Source organism: Sitodiplosis mosellana, unplaced genomic scaffold, assembly GCF_009176505.1.
Source record: "Sitodiplosis mosellana isolate CC-2019 unplaced genomic scaffold, AAFC_SMos_1.0 Smas_scaffold_13, whole genome shotgun sequence".
NCBI classification, from domain to species: Eukaryota; Metazoa; Arthropoda; class Insecta; order Diptera; family Cecidomyiidae; genus Sitodiplosis; species Sitodiplosis mosellana.
This window is the reverse complement of record NW_022595255.1, coordinates 740,190-761,749: the sequence shown is the minus strand read 5'-3', so window position 1 is coordinate 761,749 and position 21,560 is coordinate 740,190. Positions and strand designations below refer to the sequence as shown.

The 21,560-nt window shown below is 39.1% G+C and overlaps 4 protein-coding genes across 5 annotated transcripts; 2 read left to right on the top strand and 2 right to left on the bottom strand.

Annotated features, from left to right (window-relative positions):
• Positions 1-672: 672 nt before the first annotated feature.
• LOC129567922 (uncharacterized) lies at positions 673-12,576 on the bottom strand. The gene is made up of 9 exons (XM_055445297.1): positions 11,659-12,576; positions 10,803-10,938; positions 10,352-10,738; positions 4,592-10,265; positions 3,803-4,512; positions 3,654-3,729; positions 3,554-3,579; positions 2,943-3,287; positions 673-2,773 (listed from the first exon to the last, which is right to left on the bottom strand). Exons 2-9 carry the CDS (start codon positions 10,863-10,865, stop codon positions 902-904), a joined length of 9,153 nt encoding a protein of 3,050 aa, XP_055301272.1. The 5' UTR covers positions 10,866-10,938; positions 11,659-12,576; the 3' UTR covers positions 673-901.
• Positions 12,530-14,542, top strand: LOC129567923 (SET and MYND domain-containing protein DDB_G0273589-like). The gene has a single exon (XM_055445299.1). It carries the CDS (start codon positions 12,678-12,680, stop codon positions 14,298-14,300), a length of 1,623 nt encoding a protein of 540 aa, XP_055301274.1. The 5' UTR covers positions 12,530-12,677; the 3' UTR covers positions 14,301-14,542.
• Positions 14,543-14,606: 64 nt separating this feature from the next.
• Positions 14,607-16,744, top strand: LOC129567924 (uncharacterized). The gene is made up of 2 exons (XM_055445300.1): positions 14,607-14,765; positions 14,877-16,744. The coding sequence occupies exon 2, from the start codon at positions 14,898-14,900 to the stop codon at positions 16,500-16,502; it is 1,605 nt and encodes a 534-aa protein (XP_055301275.1). The 5' UTR covers positions 14,607-14,765; positions 14,877-14,897; the 3' UTR covers positions 16,503-16,744.
• A 341-nt stretch (positions 16,745-17,085) lies between these two features.
• LOC129567925 (translocation protein SEC62) lies at positions 17,086-21,555 on the bottom strand. Of its 2 annotated transcripts, XM_055445302.1 has the most exons (6): positions 21,435-21,555; positions 21,289-21,364; positions 19,450-19,588; positions 18,679-19,358; positions 18,314-18,549; positions 17,086-18,213 (listed from the first exon to the last, which is right to left on the bottom strand). In XM_055445302.1, the coding sequence occupies exons 2-6, from the start codon at positions 21,322-21,324 to the stop codon at positions 18,114-18,116; spliced, it is 1,191 nt and encodes a 396-aa protein (XP_055301277.1). In that variant the 5' UTR covers positions 21,325-21,364; positions 21,435-21,555; the 3' UTR covers positions 17,086-18,113. The 2 variants fall into 2 exon arrangements, with proteins under 2 accessions (XP_055301277.1, XP_055301276.1); XM_055445301.1 differs by having other exon boundaries at positions 21,289-21,528.
• Positions 21,556-21,560: the final 5 nt, after the last annotated feature.

Here is a 21,560-nt window from a genome sequence, read left to right as displayed (position 1 = left end):
TTCTGCGTTTTTTTTCTGTGTTTTGTCTTTCTGCGTTTTTTTTTCTGCGTTTTGTCTTTCTGTGTTTTTTTTTCTGCGTTTTTTTTCTGCGTTTTGTCGTTTCTGCGTTTTTATTTTCTGCGTTTTATCCGGATACCTCTAACGCTCTAGCATGAATTCTTAAGTTTAAATTAAGTGATAATGACTTGATTAACATTCGCAAAATAGACAACAGTGAGTGAGAGTTCTTCTCAGTTTTCAACAGAAAATAGATTACCTCAAAAATTGTACAAATAGGATACTTAATCATAATAATTGACGAGTCATGCATGTTTTCAATGGTGAAGAAAGTCTAATAACTATTCTATTCATTACAAACCCGTCGACTGAAATTTTTTTTAAAAATAATTTAACCATTTACTGTTGAATCAAAATATTTTCTTCTTGAATCAATCATGCTATTGAATTTATCAGGCAGGTAGATTATTGTTTTTTTCTATACGTAACTATCAACATTTCTAAGCGGTTTTTACCAATTTAAATACTTCCATTTTCTCCAAATTCTTTCAAAGCATAATGAATCATATCATGTTCCTTCAATCAATCGAAAGTTATTTTGTTTTACCTTACTCTTTTGTAGCTTTTTGTATCTAATCTTGGCAAAAGGAATGTTTCAAATGAAAAACGAAACAATTTAACAATATAGAATGATATATTTTTAATGTCAAAATATGAAAAAAAAAACGATTGCGTTACAATGTAACACTGTTACATTTTAATTACTTAACTCGATTGTTATTGTTTAATATTAAATAAAGTATAGAAATATGGTTAATCATATATTGTGACAGGCTCTAGCCTCATCATTGTTTGTGTATTTACGATTAATTGTTCGGCTCTGGCCTTATCGTCGTTTCATCGATCATTCAGTGTCCATGGCGTCGTTTTCTCTGAATGATTTTATGCCACGATTCAAAATTGAGGCAACATGTGAGTCCTTGGGCAACTTTTGATGATGAGCTTTGATCAATTTAATAGCCAAGTCTGTTGGGTTGCTTTTGAATTTGCATTGGCTGACACACTGCGAGATCGCTTCGGGGTAATTGCGCTTTCTGATCGGTACATATCCACTCTCATCAATGTTTCCATCTTCGAATGCGATGGTTTGTTCATGTGTCCAAGGACGTGGGATCAGTCCGAGGAATTCACAATATGCATGTTGCTCTTCTTCATCAGCAAAGTACATCATACCAGAGTACACGCCAATTTGAACCTCATCTTCAACGGAAATGGAGCTAGTTGTTGTCATTCCGGTAACTTGTAGTCCAGGTTCACGAATCAAATTGCTGTGCAAATTACTCAATCTGGCGCGGTACATGAAAAGTGTTGCATTTTCACTCTTGCGAAAAGCTGGGATCAGTTGATTACACTCGAACGAGCTCAAAAGAATCAACACATCTTTGGTGCCCGCATTTTTTATGCACGCAACCCAGCAAACTGGCCGCAGAAAATCGTTACATGCCTGCGATTCGTTTTCAATCACCATTGTGAAGTCTTTGGTGACCAACAAGTGACTGGCCCATGCATCATCGTTGTTTTCACAAAACTCAAACATCTGCGTGTTTGAGAGACTCGCTACGATAGAAAGTAATGCACCATCGGCTTTCATATCATCAAATGTGCTACCAATGCCAGCACCTTCAAGCACCAATTGTTCCAATCGATCGTCGAAATGTGGTTTTAATGCCTGGGCACATCTTGGCCGTTCGATTTGCATTTGCTCTTCAATTTCTTGTTCCAATTCTTTTTCTTGTTCATCGTCGAGCGTATGTATGAATCTCTTCATTTTCGGCGCTAGCTTCAGCAACTTTGCGTTTATACCATTTTGCATGTCTTTGGTGAATTCACTAATAGGTGATTCTTCACTGCACGAAAAAGCTAGATCGCCAAATTTGTCCCATACGATACGTCTCAGCAGGACTTCTTCCTTCTCGCCGTAAATTGTCTTCAGTTTTACATAGTCATCATCAACGCAGTTTTCGTATAGCTTCTCCAAGGGATGTTTATCGTCGGTGTCAACTTCCATGGCATTTGCATCGATCGTATGTTCCATGAAGTTGTCATACATTTTGTGTCCAATCAATTTCTTTGTGTAGTTCACGGCGCCAGCGGTCCAGTGTGCCATGTTGGTTGTTTCGAAGAGACGGCTGTTGTTTTCAATGAACTCCATTACGTGTCTGCTTTCGACTCGGCGCTGTGAAGATAGCTTTCTTAAGCGAATATCGGCTTCATTTGAAGCCCAGAACATAATCGATTGTGTTGTTTTTAATTGACGCATTCGCATGCATGCTTGCACCGTTTTATCGCGTGTTATATCGCCCGACAATGTTACACAAGCCATCCAATCCGCTGGAAATTTGAGATCGGTGCCGCGAGTGTGAACATCATCCAAAAACACCACGCAATCCGATAGGTCTTCGCGATAAACGGAGTAATCAAATTCGATCACGATGCCGTTACGGTCAATCGTTTGCAGTGTGTCAGTCTCGTCAAAATACACAGCTGCGTTGCGATTCAAAGCCAGCTTTAGCCATTCAACAGCCACTTCTTTGTTGTTCAGTTCGAGCATCAGAGCGCCTGAATCTAGAAGCACGGAAATGTCGTGACTCACGAGTTCCTGAAGAATTTGGTGGGCTTTTCTCATCTTGGCAGGATTTTGATACACCATGTTCCTTGGGTCCATAAGAATTTGTCGCATTTCTGCGTTGGTATTCTCGAGCTCGGCCAGATCGTTCTGAAACAAAACCAATTAAGTACGAGATGGTCATTTGATTTCTTCTGATATGGCGATTGTCATGAAACGATGGACTCTCGTTTAAACCATAAATTAAAATCACCACAACCACCAACTTTAATATTTGATGCCAAACTGATTTTGTGCCTTTCGAAAATGTGTGAATTACCTGTGCAATCGTAATGGGAAGAATGTTTTTCGTATCGTTGGTTCCACTGAATCCGGTGACTCGATGCTCGAGACTATCACTGCACAGATCCCAGGCTGTGCACATGAGCTTCTTCTCAAAGATTTTCAGCTCTTGTAGATAGACTACGTTCGAAAGCCAAAAATCGATCACATTCATATTGTATTGGAACAACGGGAACAGTAGACCATCACGTTGATCTGGATCATCCAAGTTAACGCCACTGTACGATTCAATCGACGGCACAAGTCGGTCATTTGGAATGCTCTTGATCCACTTTGCATAAATGTCGGCTTTATCTGGTGAATTCTCCAAAATGTTGAACACCTGATGGAATGTTGAAATACATGTAAACGATTAAATTGCACAGATTTGATGAGGAATTAATGAATGATAAAGACGTCTTCTACACGAGCACAGCTTGAATGAAGCATCCTTTACATATTGAACGTAAAATTTCTCGTTCAAAACACACAAAGAGTTACTCTTTTGAACAATATCCGCTCCATACGAAGTAGGCTCTTGAGGTTTGTTCTGTGCTTGGGCCGAAGACGTCATTGCGTTTTTGATTCATTTCAAATTCAATATATTACCTGATACAGCTGAGCATCCGATAATCCTGGAATGCGAAAAGAAAATGTGTTAAGTTGATTTGAACACTTGTGGGTATGTGTGTGATATAACGAAACGAACCTGAGTAATAGTAGCTCATTTGTGTTAAGCATACGGCAACATCTGGATGTCCAAACTCGGTCATTTCTGCTGCTACCTAAAATTGAATACAAAATAGAGTTTGGCCTCATCCCATTCGAAAGAATGAATAAATGAAAAACGAAAATTACATCTTTCGCTTTGAATGGTATGGCCATTTTGCGTTGACCTTTGACATCAACTCCGTAGTTAACGCGCCATCGTTTGGTTAATGCTAATTTCAGCACTTCGAATCGCAAGAGACCACTTAAAATAAGAATGATGTTTTGTTTTTCCTCGGAAAAGACTTCGATCGTTCTCAATGTACTTCGGTCAATTGCTTTATTGCTCAGCAAATATTTCAGGCTCGGTTTCTTTGCGTCATCGATACCAGGAAAATCAATGTCAATTCGGCCGGCGAAGAAGTCGTCGATCAGCGCATCTTTCAGAGCGTCATAGACGCTATCATCGAGAATGCGACATGGGGTAAATATATCTGTCCGACAATTGCCGTCATGATTGTGCCCAAACTCGACCTTTTCCTTTCCGTATTCTGTGTACAGTCGATGCATGTGGATTGGGACGCGTTTCAGCAGTGCTTGTGCCACTAACCACCGGTGTGAATCACCATCCGGCTGCTTTTGATTGCCCACCGTATAGATCAGTTGATACTTTGCGTTCAATATGGCATCGGATTCATCCAATATGCTTCGCACATTCGTATTCGTCCATTTGTGCAAATCCAGTAGTTGTTTGGCTATTGTGAAATTTCGATTCTCACCCGTTTTGAGCTGCGATGCAATCGATTCATAGATCTTGAGCTGGAATGACAAACGATACTCTGGCAGCGTGAGAATTACACCTGTCAAAAAAAAGGGAAAAACACAAATCATTTAAATACTATATCAGAATAAAATGTATAACACAATGTAAAACCATACCCTTTTCCCGTTTGCATTCTTCATAAATATCCATAATGTCGTGTGCATGACTTTCGATTGGCATATCTCGTCGACATGGGAAGACGTACATTCGTCGATCCAGCATTCCACCCAAGTATTGACGCAATGACTTGAGATTTCTTGCGAAAAGTGATTTCAGCACAATGATTTGGCAAGCCTGAGTTCCATCAGCCAACCGAGCCGCTAAGATTGGTACAATCACCGCCGTTTTGCCTTCGCCCATGTTCAATTGCATCACGGAATGCTTTTGTTTGCTGGCAATTTCCGGCGGCTCAATCATCCGCTTGGCAATTTCAATTTGGATGCGACGGATCGTTACGTTTTGCTCAATTTCAAATAACAGCCACTCGGGATAATCGTATGGTGACCAATTTGTGTGCGGTTCATTCTTCTCTTCACGATCTAGTGCTGCTTGCTGATCTGATCGTCGTGAGTAAGCCTGAATGCGGCTCTCGCGCTGCTCTCGGGTTATTTCTATCGCAAATGCACCAATCAAACATCTCAAGTCCGAGTCAATATTTGCGTCGGTGATTTTCGGCAGAAGCAAACTTGGTGCAATCCTTGGAAATATGCCAGCTTGAATCAAGTGAGAGGTTTGGGCTGAATCACAAACTTTCTTGTAAATTTTCCACCAATCATGCGCCGATCGAAGTGATTCAGTTGTATTCATTTGCCATACGTCTTTGGCCTCTTCGATATGTTGTCGCAATACATCGGAATTCGCAATATTTTTGCGTATTTTTGCTTCGATATCGATCAAAAATTTGCTCCATTTCTTTGCTTTTGGCGGTTGCGACAAACACTGCGGCACTCTTATTGAATTAAGGCCAGTCAGTGATTGCAGTCGGGCTTCAACTCGTCTGATGAAAGTATTCAGTTCATAGAGTGCATACCATGTTTTTAGCTTTTCATTTACAGCAACGTTGGCAGCGGCAAAGTCAATGTCTTTGTATGTCCATCGTTGAGTAAAATTGAACGATTCGCACGGTCTTGCTTTCCAGTAGCTTTTTACTGATGCCGTTATATCATCAATGATTGTAATTAGGGCTGGGTCGCGTATATGTTGCTTGAATCGTCGCTTCAATAAAGTGCTCACAGCATTTGCAGTAAAATTTCCAGCGGACATGTCAAATGAACTGTTCGCCGGCGGATTTATATGCTGAAATTCGTTTGGTTTCACGACAACTGCTTGCAATGCTAAAATCGGTTTGATATTCTCTTCACGGTGCGCAAAAAAGCTGAGAATCATTGCAAATTGATCCGAAGTGAGTTTTCGCCGAACAGCAGCATCATATAATGAAATCCATAAATCGCGAAAATCTTCGTGCACCGAATGGTTTAACAGCTCTTTTAGGCGTTCGCTATGTTCAAGTCCACCCAACGTCTTTTCTGTTGTTTTATCAGTGAGAAATTGTTTCAAATTCAGATTTGTTGGTACCTTGAATTTTTGCTTGTGGTACAAAATGCACACGGTTCGCGTATCATCTGAAAATGTGAATCGCTTTTGGAGTGGTGCGGTTTTCAAGTCTTTGTGTTTGATAAATGTGTTTGAAACATTCAGATTTGGGTTCAATTGCTGGCAACGTCGATGGTCACGCTCGTTCATCTTCATATCTGTTTTGAGATCGATATGTTTGCCCGAATTTACGCCATGCAGATCACCTAGTCGTTGGCTATCATCCAGCAATTTCTTCGCAATATAAATGAAGCAGTCTTGTGCGGCATGTGTGGGAATACCTCTGGGCCATGTAACAGACTGTATATCTAAATCATCAAGATTCCTGAGTGGCGTCAAAGCGGCAATATCTTTCAGGATTCTTATTGCTTCGGGATCATAAGGTAACGAGGACCAAGCGAAGGCGGACTGAAGTATTTGTATAGCACGTTCAGTACCCGACATTTTGGTGAATGGCTCAATCTCACCGTATGATGTGATAGCATGTAGGTACGCCAGATAGAACCAGGAGGCATGAGTTTCATTGCTTGATTTTAGCTGGCAACAAAATTTATCCACTTGATATTGATAAAATGGGGGGCTTCGTAATTCATTGCTCGTATTAATCCATACATCGGCGAACATATTTGCGTTCTTGGTGTGGATTGATCCATTTGGAATGAGTATGATTTTCTTGTCATCTTTGATGCTTTCCAAGACCAAACCGTTTCGAAACCCGCACAATGTGTCGATTTTCTGCTCGCGAATCACACGCATCCCATTGAATTCATTCGATATCAAATCACAATGTTTCTTTGATTTCTTCGGACATTTGACGGTGAAACGTAAATTCATGCGCAATAATTCGACTTTGGCTTCTTCAGTCTCTTCAAAAAATAGCACATGAATGTGTTTTGGATGTTCCAAACGTTGCAGTTGCTTAGTGATATTTTTATAGCTGTTGCTCTTTATATCTAGCATTGGACGTAGCGTTTGTTCATGAATCAGATGTTTATTATTCAGGTTCAATCGATAATCAACGGTGGTTTCTTTTGAAAAGTGTTTCTTTCCAAACGTTCTTCGACGAAATTCGATGAAGTTCTCGTTTTTATCCCACCAGTGACTGTAATTCTTGACAAGATCGTGTGGAAAATCGTCACTGAATAAGACACTTTCATCAATGAGCTCCTTTTCGAACACGTTGACTTTTCTCTCGATGATGATGATGCTGTTGTTGTCACCCATCATTTTAAATTCATAGCTGCAATCATTGTACTTTTGTACGGTGGAGAAATTGTGCTGTGCATCCGGTTGCACTTCAAATACGACGTCTTCAAAGAACCATCGGTAAATGTTGCTGTGCATTACTTCGCTGGGAAGACGTGATAAAGGCAAGCTATCGACCAAAAAATCACCAGTGATGATGTCAATAGATACAGTCTGAACAGTCGAGTCCACCGTGGCTTTCACAACTAGGATCTGCGGGAATTCGTGATCAAAGTAAATTTGATTGAATACTGCGTATTCCGAACGTGGCCATTGCTTGCGGACCAATCGGAATATAAAGTCAGCATCTCTTTCGATCACATCTGTCACTTTTTCTTCCATCGACACGCCCACACTTTCCATCAATCGAAGAAACATGCGCAAATTGGCTGGCAATTTCTCTTCATCGCTTGAATACATGCGTATGTTGTTTTTCAAGCTGATAACAAAACGCAACCAGGATGCCACTGCCATTCTGCTTTCCGTGTTATTTGCAAAAATATTGCGGTAGTATTTGTGCTCTGGATGAATGAAAAACGTTAAGCCGCCAATGATTGCAATGTATATCAGTTTCAAACGCAAGTTTCGTTCGGTGTTTTCGTCGGGGTTTGCCATATCTCGGATTTTCTTTTCAATTGTGTCAATCCATTCTAAAGCAATTTCTCGTACACTGCTCAAAAGCTTCACAATTTTACCGACCAATGCTACGGTGTCGTTGATTTCGAAAGCGCGGACGGCGATCAATGTTACTGTGAACAGTTTGAATGGGTGCATCCAGTTGTTGGTCTGTTGCTCAAGGACGTTTGCCAACAAATTGATCATCGCGTCGCAAAATTTAGTATCACTAAAATCGATGTGTGATTCGCGAATAAAACCACCTTCACCGCTCACCTCGCATTCCCACAGTGTCTGCATCACTAACGCTAGAACGGCCTCCTTCTCGAATGAAAGTGCTTCGGTTGCGATCAGAGCATACAACTTTCTGATTTGTAATCGATTGCCATCGGAGCGAAGCGTCCCAAAATTCTTATACTCGGACAGCGTCATATCGGTTCCGCATTTTGATTGGCTCGATAAGACTTGGTTCTCGGTGTGTTCAGTGCTATGCAGTGCCCATTGGTGGCCAACATATTCGTCTTGCGCCTGAAGCGTACATGCGTTTTTGATCAAACGGATCGTTGAAAATGAGGGCATTGTCCTATGTTTGGCATGAAATCGACAGTCGGATATGTTTTTAAGCAGGACTTTTCTCAAACTATTATCCACGACAGAGACACCATCCGTATTTTGCTTTACGGTGTAACCAAGTTTGACGTGTTCACTTTTTGAGCTATTGTATTCCGAAAGCTTAGACTCGGTCCAACTGCCTTTGATTTTCAACAACTTGGGCTCACCAAAGCAAAATTCAGCAAATCCATAGAGTACGTCTCTCAAACAGGCGATGACATCGGGAATTTTCAACTCAAACACAATCGCATATTGATCTGTTTCATTACTGGGCAAAAGGTGTTCATGTGGCTTAACACAAACCTCTTTGGCTTCTCGTTTCAATGCACATTTCTTACATGTTTTCGAATGGGTATCCTTATAGGTAGAAGCCCAATGGGAGTCGTTTTCGTGGTCCAAGCGCTCTGCTTGGCGTTTCAGTTCATTGGCCTTGTCACATTCTTCATTCCATTTTTTTATCTTCCGGTCCTTTTTGTCGTTGTCTTTGGCCAAAATAGCGTCACGAATTTGTTGCATTTGTGCGCTTTCCTTAGCAAATTTGACCGAAAATGAAGATTCGGAAATTTCCTTTTCCTCAATCAAACTCGGATCGTCAGCATTTTGGTTGCGATCGCGCAGATACGATTCAATTTCAAGGGCGATGCGCATGTCCGTGCTTTGTGGTAACAACAAATAGTCGATCATCTGTGATTTGAGTCCAATTCGATGTTTCAGAAGCATTGGACACTCTTTCGTTGCCTGAGCATCCAACATTGCAATGATTTTCAAGCGAACCAACAGCATTCGGCTGATGAACAGTTGATTGTTTTTGTATTTGATTTCTGCAAAATTTGCATATGCAAACGACCATGAACGTAAGTCCTCAGCGTTCCAATGATCGTCACCAATTTTCGCTTGATATAAAATGATTCGCTCAAAATCAATCCAAAATATGCGGTGATCGATCTCACGCTTTACTTTATTTATGCTCTCAAGACAATCAACACTGGGCATTTCTGATTTGAAGTACCGATCATACGTGATGTATTTGGGAGGTTTGAAACCATCGTCAATTTGTAGCAAAGTTTTCTTTCTTTCTTCCAAATACTTTTCCAACTTTGGCATTTTGTAGGAAATATCTTCCTCAAAATTCAGTCCGGTCAAAACAGGTAGCTTGGCGTTTTTTTCGTGCATTTTATTGATTGGAGCATCGATTTTTTTGCGAATCATTTTGATTGTTTTTTTCGCCTCGTCAATTGTGCTGTTATACAAAGAGGTCATGTCATCTGTGATCCTCATATCTGATAGCTTTTCGATGCGTCGCGCCAATTTGGCCATCACCTGCGACAGCAAATCAATGTTGAATTTATTGTTTGGACTCATGTATGCAGCAATCAAAAATTTCAACATGAACATTTTGTAGACCGATTTACAGCGACCGGCACCCAGTTGAAATGCAAGACTGTGCTGCAGCATTGCCTTGACGCTCATGTAGAAACTTGAGCGACGGAAAAAGACTTCACTGTTGCCCCACACTTCGTCCCGAATCTTCTTTGTGATGACTGGAAACTCTGCTGCTGTAGACTGTTCATCCATCAGAAGTGTTATCAGCCATTTCGACACACAATCCAAATGTTTGTGTCCAGCCGGCAACTTTTCATTCAAAACACACAGCTGATTGGAGAATACGGGCGATCGTAGCATTTGCGAGAATTTCACTTTGACCGCTGGTTGCGGGTAGTTGAACTACGAATGAATTAAATTAAATGTGTTGATTAATTCCGTAAAAATATATTTTTAAACATTTATCATTTTGGATGAACGAAAATTACCTCAATGTCACTCTCACGGTGGTAGATTTCGCTGGAATGCAATCTTCCCGGGAATGCAGCTACAATCACATTTTGTACATCGTTCGGTATTTCATCCGGCGGCACATGAATCATGATGGCACAGTGCTGACGACGTATAAACATGGCAAAATTATCACCGGGGCCCAGTTTGTTGATGTCCATCCAAACGGTAAGCGGTTTGCATCCATGGTGATAACTTTGCAATGCCAATAACAGCTCTAGTGTTTTTGGCGGTATCCATTCTTTAAAGTCTTTAGCAATTTTCACAAACTGATCTATCAGTTCCAGTTCCGTCTCATGTAAATTCTCTGAAGTTTTGTTTGGGAGTACTCGTGGCAAGACGACGTGATGAATGAGTGAATCTTCCTGTATGGAAATAGCATGATTAGTTATCGATTTACCACTTTGTTTTATTTGAAGAAAAATATACCTCCAAATTTGGATCTGAATCCAAGTCATCATCGCTCGTTGAGTCGTACCTTGGGTCATCCATTGTGGATGAGTTTGTCAAATGTATGTCAATGAGGATTATTGGTCAATTGAGTGAAGGCGCTGGACATAAGGCTCTGAAAATTAAGATTGTTTCATTAGTTATTGAGAATTGCTACACACATTTTGAACATATACGTCCAAGCATGGGAAAAACGTTGATTTTGGCATGTTTGAAAACAGAATCTTCCTGATTAACTCTTCCTTGAACTGAATGATGTCTTCGTTCAGTGCACACGATGTGACATTTCATTGCATTTCATGCTTCAGTTGTGATTGGACAAAGTCAACGCAAAACCAATCATTGGAACAAGTCTATCGCAGTGATCATAGCAAATGAGAGCAAGGACTGCTTGTGGTGTCAATGAAACATATTCATACGCTCTGAAATTTACTAAAATTTACTGCAAATCCCCATTTTAATGACTTTTTGGTCGAACGACGTTCATAACGGATCATTCGCACCAAAAGAATCTTTTTTTTTTCAACTGAGAATAGCATTGGAAGCGATTTTCCAATGCAGCGTCGTTGAAATGTCTTTGTATGAATAGGTTGGATGCCGCAAAGCCACCATGATATGTACACCACCCGTATGGGCATATGAATTCCGTTAGTCTGATTCTCATTTCGATATTTTATTTTCAATAGCAACTCGTGATTCTTTGCAGTGGCAAAAATACATTCCAATTTATATATTCACTTTCAAACTGTGAAGAGGTTATGGCACCATCACAATCGATTTTGTATTCACAGCATAAATCAATTGGATTGTATTTGTCTATTTTTACGAAACTCACCTGGCCTAAAAAAAGTCTATTTCGCATGAATCCAGATTTCCTTAGTCCGCTGAACTCTTTGTCTCAGGCACAAAACTACGATATAATCCGTTTGTTCAATCTCTCTTTCGATTTCACAACTATTCGCAATCGGATTTGATTTTTCTCTATTTGCACGAAACTATCGATCTTTAAGAGCACATACTTTAGAAAATGTTTGATATTCCAATTCACGTGATTATTTCACAACCAAAAGTGTTTTTATGTCGATGAAAAAAGCAAGAAAAATCAAACGATAACTTGAACCATTTCAATTGAACATTTTTCGCGTCAGTTCTCTTTCACAGTCTGTGTACAAAATCGCGCACACTATGTTGCAATAAAACACTGTTTTAGCGTTGCGAATCGGTTGGCGTCTCTCAATGTTGACGTTTCATAATTTGCACACTGAATTTTGCACAGCGCTATTGTCGCCGCATCAACCATTCGACGATTTGGAGAGAAACACTTGCACACGATTTGGCTCTATGTTTTGTATGTGTTGAGTCTCACCAAAGAACATTCAATTTCTGTTTGAAATTTATTAAGACACATGAACGATCTGATCGTTTTTATTAATTTTTTTCCAGCCACATGTAAATTGTAACCACGAAAAGTTCGTATACACAATAAAAATGATGAAATAGCCGTTTCTATTTCGAAACGATGCTATGTTTATTTGTCGCCATCAACAAAACGTCGGAATGCGCGCCATTTATTTGTTTGGTTAAAACCAACAAAAAAAACATCTCTTTGATTATGCTGCACTGATCGACGCTCATAACTGTTCAATCGGTTCGTGTGGAGAAAGAGAAAGAGTAAGAGAGAGCAATGAAAAAAAAATTCTTAGAAAAGCAGGCGACAATACAACACAACGCGTTGAACGTCTGATGCCAGTGTGACAGTGTACGAAATATTTGCTACCGTGATTTGTATCGCCATCATTCGCTTCGATTGTGTGTAAATATTTGAAACCTAGTTTCGAACTGTGAACAAAAAAAATGGCATCTTCAGCAGAAACAGATACATGGTGTGATAAATTGTGGACGAAAGTAAATCGAAAGGGTCCTCACGTATATGTTGATTTTTTCGAAGACTTTGAAAGCGATTATGGTGAACAATTCAAAGAATGGGATCAGCAACTCAACAATCAAGACTGGAAGCACAAATTCTTGAATCTACAAAATGATGCCGTGAAAAATAAAACCGTTGCCAATATGTTCGATAGCCAAGGAAACGTGCACTTTCAACACAGAGAATTTCACAAAGCCATGGAAATGTACAATCAAGCATTGTGCTTTGCTCAATTCAATTCAGCGCAAATGGGTGTTTTGTATGCGAAACGTGGATTTTGTTTTTTCAACTTGAACATGTACATTGAATGCATGGCCGATACGGAATTGGCATTGGGCACTGATTTTCCATCCGCATGGATGTCAAAGCTGGACGAATACCGGTCCAATTGCATGCAACACATGTCTAAACCCATATCGGGCACACCAAACACACCAACATTAAGTTTCGGCACCGACACCACATTCCCGTGCCTAGCAAATGTGATTTCCATCCGGAACGATGGCCTCGAAACGAGCATCGTGGCAAACACGGACATTGAAATCGGGAAAACGATTCTAATTGAAAAGGCATTCACATCTATTGCAGTTGGATATGATACGGCTTTGTGTTACGGCTGCCAAAAAATGTGCAAAAACTTGTTTCCCTGTGAATATTGCACCGATGTCATGTTTTGTAGCAACGAATGTATGCAGCTCAACGGTGTGCACAAAATCTCATGCGGTGAAGCATACAATCGAATGCCCAGCCACATAAAATTGGTTGTTCATTCGATTTTGGAAGCGATTACTTCATTTTCAACGATTGGTGATCTGATTATGTTTGTCAGAGCCACTGTAGCGCAAAAAGACATCGACATGGAGGAGAATGCCAAAATATCGAATTACGGCTTATTTTTGGGCTTGAAACCATCTTCGAAGGAACCACCGATACAGCTCGTTTATGAAGCGTACACAACGCTGATGTCGATGTCGACAATTCAATCAAAGTTCACCACAAAGACAGAGCAAAGTTTTCTGATGCATCTAGTCGGTCATCACGCAACGGTTTTACTGAGCAATTCTTACGGTGGATTCGAACCAAACCAGAATCAATTCATTTTGGCGACAATGACAAATGTGGCTTCACTATTTCAACATTCCTGCACACCAAATCTCATGCAACATACCATTGGCAATCAAACGATCTTCATCACAAATCAACCCGTGAAGCAAGGCGACCATTTATACATCGACTACTGTCCAGAAGAGCATGTGACCGAACAACGAAAGGAAATGCTGAGACAAACCTACGATATCTTCTGCACGTGTGCCAAATGCGATCCACAAGAGCACCCAATACCTGACCCAATGCTATCGAACGATCCATCGTTTTTGTACATAATACGCTACAAGAAGTACATCGGTAGCGGAACATCGGCTCTTTTGAAGCAAAAATGTATCAATTTCCTGCAACAGCATCGAGAACAGCCATGGTCAAAGGAAAAGGAATACGTTATCAATGCTTACAGTAGATGCATGTTGGAAGATTTTGGCCATGGAAAGTATTAAACTTACATTGACTATCATGACTAAGTTGTTTTTGAATAAAAAAAAAAAATGAATATGTCTTATTTTCAAACGTCAGAACATTGAAAACATAACGAATGAAACTGTATTATTCAAAGATAAAACGAAAAGAATGCTCTTATTCATACAAAAAGCATAAGATTCGAACAATTTACATTCATAAAATGCATTTATTTTTTCAACAATCATCAATAAACTCCAAATAAACGAAATGTTGTATCGAAGAATCTTTGTGAATGTTTATTGAACAAATCATCAGTTCAGGATAACAACAACAATTTCAATGTTGACACCACAAATGTCATAGTTTAAACTTATGCAAGCAGTTTGAAACTCTCAGTCAATGACAACGGTTCGTTGAGCTTGTGGTACATTTCAGAAGCATATTTTGGTTGGTATTTGGAAAATCACAAATTGCCCAGAAGTTTTAAGTCATCCACGGAAAAGGTACAGTATAGAAATTGTTTTGTGTTCTTTTGCGCAGTAAAAATTATGAATTAGCTTGGATTATATCCTCAGTTATCATTGATGTGTCATTTCGATCTCATAAAATTTCAGTACAAAATTGCCAACATCAAAATGCTGTGGAAAAAAGATTCGAATCGAAAAACAGCCTTGTATGTGGATTACTTTGCCGATCTAGGCACTGATTTGGCCGACCTCGATGCGATACAAAATCAATTGAAGTCGATGAAGAAATCCGATGCCGTATCAGAGAGGCTTCGTGAGGAGGGAAACATTGAATTTGCCGCACGAAATTGGACTAATGCCATTATGGCCTACAATTATGCGTTGTGTTTCGCTGAAAATGGTTCGGAGGCGCTCAGTCATGCGTATGCTAATCGATCGCCTTTTTTTTTCGAATTGGATCAATTTGACAGTTGCTGCACCGATATCAAGTTGGCGTTGGAAGTGTCCGAATGTTCAGACTCGCTTAAACAATCGATTGTACAGCACCAAAAAGATTGTGCCGATTTCATAGAAAATAGCATGTCGATTGAAAGCACCGTTAATGTCCCGACATTGGATTTTGAGCCAAACAAAAGTTTTCCGTGCTTTGCAAACGTGTTGCAACTCGACCGACATACGGAGCTGGGCTATCGAATCACGGCCAAAACCGACATTGACGTTGGAAAACGGATTTTCGTGGAAAAGTCACTCGTTTCAACAGCCATCGATGGCCAATACATGCGCTGCAGCGTTTGTCTTACACGAAGCAACAATCTGATTCCCTGTGGCAACTGTACAAAGGCGATGTTTTGCAACACTGAATGTCAGAATAGTATTCTACATGCGGCTGAATGTGGTATGGCTACTGCGATCGAAAGTGATGGCAAGCTAACGTTTCTAATCCGAACGGTGTTGTACGCTATGAGCCTATTCAATAGCGCCAACGACTTTGTGAACTTTGTCGAAAAATGTATTGACAAACAACAAGATTTTCCGTTGTCGATGACAGATGACCGATCAAAATATGAGCAGTTTTTGAGACTCAAACCAGATCGTATGATTGCATCAGGTGAAAAACGTGACCCACTCATTTACTTTGCATATCAGGCGATCATGGCATCGAAAGCAGCCGATTGGTTTGTGTTGAAGAAGCAACAGCGATTTCTCACTCATTTGATTTGGCAACATGAAGCTATCATATCGCTGGGTTGTGTTCATCAGTACACCGACAAAAATGGCCAAGCCGACAGTTTGCACCTGTTCCCGACATTCAGACAATTTAATCACTTGTGTTCTCCTAATGCAATGTTTCATTTGGCGGATAATTGGTCAACTATCACTACAATGCGGCCAATTAAAAAGGGCGAAGAGGTGACAGTTTCCTATTTTGGCCGTAATTTCCCTGCAGATTCAATGGTCGAGCGACAAGAATACGTTGAACGTCTTCGTGATAACTTTGGCAATAAGTGTCAATGCGACTTATGCGAGAATCGCACATCAACGGCAGGTAAACGAAAGGCTATGAAGGCTGATCCATCCTATCAAAACATCCTACAGACTATTGAGCAAAACTTTGGCGAAGAAACATCTTTGGATATGAAAGAGATGAAACATCATGCAATTGAATTTTTAGAGAAATTTGGACAAGCAAAATGGTGCGCTGAGTTGCATTTGGCAACCACATTTTTCATGGATATCAATTGGGCACAGATCGAATCTGGAGACTTAGAATAAGCCATGGATAGTGGACACATTCCTTATGTGCAACATAACGTATTTTTAGCTTAAGTTCAATCGATTTTTGAAATATTATACTGTGATTTTGAAGAAAGATTTGAATGAACATTGGAATGTCGGAAAAAAATAATGAGGAATCTTTGAGAAATTTTTGTTTTTTTTTAATAAATAAGCATGAAAATTAACCAATTTTTTATCAAACTTCTTTGTTATCAAATAAAATCGAAACTTCGATTAAATTCATGTTGAACTCTTTATTTTTCGGGCGGCCAATCATGGCCGATCGTCATCGGTACCAATTTTGGCCAACAAATACCATTTTGAATTTCCACTCAGCAAACCGCTTCATTAAAATCGGCGCCGATCGCAAGAGGCCGCCTAGAATCTAGGCCCTAGGTAATTGAGAGTCTTAAAATTCACCTTTTTCAAAAAAACTAACAATTTCTTTGCCTCAAGCACTGCGATTCAAATGGCAATCTAGTCAGAAAATTATCAGCATTCACCTTGAACTTTCTCCGCTTATCTTATCAGATTAAAATCGACAAAGAAAAACAAGATTTGAAATAAAAAAACATGCGACTTTTTATCGATATTAAATACATAATGCTTTATTACATAAATAAATTCCAGTTTTCCATCTGACAGCAATAAGAAATTACACGGTATTACCATCAATAAATAAAAATTAAAAGGAAAATTTAATTGTGTGTCTGGGTGTAAATTGGCTTATATGATATTGCAGCCAGTGTTAATTACTCTTTTCATTGTTTTTTTCTTCATTAATTTCATCAGATAAACACTCAATCAAATCGTAACTGGAATTGCATAAAATACTTTAACAAATCAATCGGAAGAATAAGTGGTTGCACATTCATATTTCCATCTATATATATTTTACTTAATAATTTAAGATTCAATTGTAATTTTTTTCATCTGTTTGTCTGATTGTTCACTAATAATTTACAAAAGGAGGTGGACCGAATTACAAATTTTTGGTTTTTTTTTTCCTTTAGAAAAAGTTCATGTTAGATCGAAACATTGCGATTTGTTGAATCGACGCAATTTTGTTGTTGTTTTAGTAAAATAAATAGCGTGCAATTAAATTGCAAACAATTTTCGAGAAAAAAATTAAGAAAAATGCAATCAATTACAGCATTGTTTGTATCCTATTCCAAATAAAAAGAAGAAAGAAAAGAATCGATTATTGAAACTAAATGCAAAGTTTGACATCAACATTACATTCATAATTCATTTAAATGTGTTGTGGTTTTTGTTTGTAGTTTTATCAAAAGAGGTTCCGATAGATATAGAATTGATGGTAAATAAAAGATTTAAATCGATTTTTCGGTTGTTGTTGTTTTTTTTCACTATAAAAAGGAAATGATATAACGCGAAGAAACAGCAGCACGAATGGTCTCTTGATTCGCCACTGCTCTTCATCAGCTTGAAATACCGAGTAATTTTATTGTTTCTCGTCGTAGATTCTTGTTGTGTCTTATTTTGTTTTGTCCCTCAAATTATTATTCTCCACCATTTATTCATTACACTCTTTTTATTTTTGTCTAACGAAAAATTGTGTGATTAAAAGCAAATAGAATGTTTGATAAATTAAGAAGTGTCTACATCATCGGTATTAACTATTTCGAAATCTTTATCAGTCGAACGATGTGAACTTTCCGAGTCGCTGTCTCTTTCGACTTCGCTGGAACTGTGAAGAGGAAAAAAATAGAGGTCACATTAGGTTGGGTAAAATCATTTCAGAAAATAAGTCAAGAGAGAGAGAGAGAGAGAGAAAAACAAAATCGTACTTCTTTGAATTTTGGTCGTTTTGTCGTTCGCTTTGGTCGTCGTCAACGCCGTCATCGTTTGATGATATCAGAGCATCGACGGCCGACGCAACTATGGTGCCGGTTTCATTCTCTTTGATGTTTTCGATTTTTTCTGGTTCCAACAATGTCACATTCGAATCATCTTCAGCATCACTGTCTTTATCTTTTTTGTGCTTCTTCTTTTTGGATTTGTCCGAACCATCACGATATTCATGCTGCGAAAAAATGAAAATGACCCCGGGTTAGAATTCAAATAACCAAACACATACAAATTCAAATTGCCAGCCATGAATGACGTTGAATGTTTTACAACGAATGTTGTTGTACTGAAAATAAAAACTTACTGTATATAGTGGCCAGAATGATGCAAAGAAGCCCACATCTTCGGTGAGATTCGGGAAAATCCAAAGATGATGCTTCGAACCGGTCAGTGCCCATACGATGCAGAATACCATAAAACGAAGAGCGGCCAAACCAAGAATAAATACCAAGAAACCAGCTGCAGCAATACTCAAATAGTAGACACCTTTGCGAATCATTGGCGGCCACAATGGGAACAGACACACAACAATGGCGCCAACAACAACTAATGCGCCGAATAACCAGTAATGCATTGGAATCGGATCATAAATCCAAACGTATGCCTCAGCACCATCGACAAACACTTGATCGGGATGCATATCCAAACGTATCTTTCGCTTTTTCTTCTCGACTGGTTTATCCATTTTCGTTGATTCAACATTGGTGCCCGTTTCCGTATCATCAGCGCTTGCTTTGTCATCTTTTGATTTGTCTGATGTTTGACGCTTCTTTACCGTTTTCTCATCGTCTGATTTATCTTTGTCGGTCGGTTTTTTGCCGCGACGCAATTCAGCATCGGACACTGGGACCTTTTTGGCGCGATGGAAAAACTTATGCGTCAACATTGTGTCGAGAAAATCGATGGCGATCTCACGGGTTGGAAAGAGACATTGCTCTCCTTGTGCGAATTTGGATGCCATTAATGCATCTAATGTCTTGGATGCTGCGAGTGGGACAATGAAAATTTGACGATAAATTGATCGGAATGAAGTGGAACGGGGAAGTTGATGTAAATTCAGAAGAAAGACACTTACCAGTGAAATATTCCACGTGATGGTTCAAGAATTTCGTCTTTTTTGTGGGCACATTCTTCTTGATCCATTTAGCGACCGAATATTCATCTTTGGATGGTTTTTCTACTTCGACCTCAGCTCCACCGGGACCAGTGTATTCCTAGCAACGGACAGAAAAAAAACAACACGACTTTGAATGAAGACGCACTTGAACAATGGCTTGTAAACAAAGAAAATTGGAAAACCACAAAAACGAAACGAAATGGAACGGCTTCGACAAGAATCAAAATAGAAGCCGATGACACATTTGATGAGTGTTTGTATATTTCAAAAATACACTTTTCTCCGCATGCGTACTAGCACCGACCCCACACAAAGTACAAAAATGTAGGCATCGATGTTTTTTCATGGTTTGTTTTGGTTATTTTTCCCTCTCGTACACAAGAGAGCAATAGAGCAGCCGATTTCATCATATATGATTTTGGAATGTTTACCATTAACGAGATGTACGCACAGAAATTTCGATAAGCCAACGGAAAAACGAAAAACAACACAATAAAAATGTGTACGATAATAATCAAACACGAAATGACACGCTTACTTACAACGCATTGCAATTGCAATAGACATTAACTACACATTAAGTCGTTGTAATTCATGTGTGTATACTCGTGGCGAAAACCTGCACGTACACGACGGAGCAACAGTCTGTGGACGGAGCAAAAAAAATGTCGTTGCATTGGTCGAATCTCAGAGAGAGATTTCGTCAAAATGAGAAGAAAAAAAAATATCCAAAATGAACTAAGCAAACCTCATTTCCGAATGGATCACTTTTATCAAAATTTTACGGCATTAGCTAAAGTTCTTGATAAGAATGTGATTGCAATGCAGTAAATGTTTCCTGTGAGCTTGGCCTGAATATTTCTTCTTACGAAAAATCGGAAACAATTGCTCTCTTTCTTTCTCTCATCTAATCCATTGCAATCTGCTCCGCAGAATGTTACAAATTGTTTTTAATAAAATTTCATCTCGTTTCATTGCCGTTGTCAATGGATCGTCATTGTTAAATGTTGTGCTAATAATTGGATCACACGAAAAAGAGTGAGACGAAAGACGAACGTGCAAAAATAAAATAAAATAAAACAAACTTTCACGAATAGAAACCGATTCCAGCGAACAGCGATTTCACTACCAATGCACAGTCTTGTGATCCATTGATATGGAACTGTGCACTGTGTGGTTTTGCTTGCATTTTATTTGGTGACTGTGTGTGCAATTTTTCTGTTTTATCTGACGAAATCCCCCGTACAAATGAATCGCAAAAAGAGAAAAACAAGTATCGAGCCAATAAATAAAATGGCACGTAATTTTGATATATTTTTGGATCCAGATGAGAAATATGAAAATCACGACGCAAATCGTTGTCATTTCGCTTGGAGTTTGATCAGATTTCTTTTTCTCGAATAAAGAGAAAAATACGAAGAGGAATATGAGAGAAAAACAACGTTCAGAATATTCCGCAAATAATAATCATACATATAAGATGGATTGTGACGAAATTGATTAAAACAGATATGAAACAATCTGAGCGAAGAGGAACATGTTTTTAAACAACAAAAAAACAACAGATGTCATCGAAACAATGACTATGTGTGCTCTCTGTAGTTGGTTAAATTGCGAATTAACCCGAAACCCGTGGCAAGAATGTTCTCGCATTTGTTCACAACACTCATCTATTGCATTCAATTAATCGATTTCTCACTACGTATCACTTTTTTTTTATTCCACCTTCTGCAACGTGTTACATTTTGGTGGTGATAAAAATTCGCTTTGTTTTCTTGGCCATCATTTAGAACTTACATCTTTTCGACGTTTCGATCTTTTCTTGTCCGACATTTTTTTGCTAGCAGCAACTCTTGCACTTGTACAACGAACACTATTGCGACGGATGAGGAGAAAAAAATAATAATATAAAAAAGACGAACTCGCACAGCAAATATGCTCACGCTCTGTATGTTGTATGTCTATTAGAAGCAAGAGACTTGAAATTGGTACACAGACATCACATATATTATACGCGCACTTCGTGGCTAGTGACATTCAATTCTGCTATCGCGCACAACAGCACATAG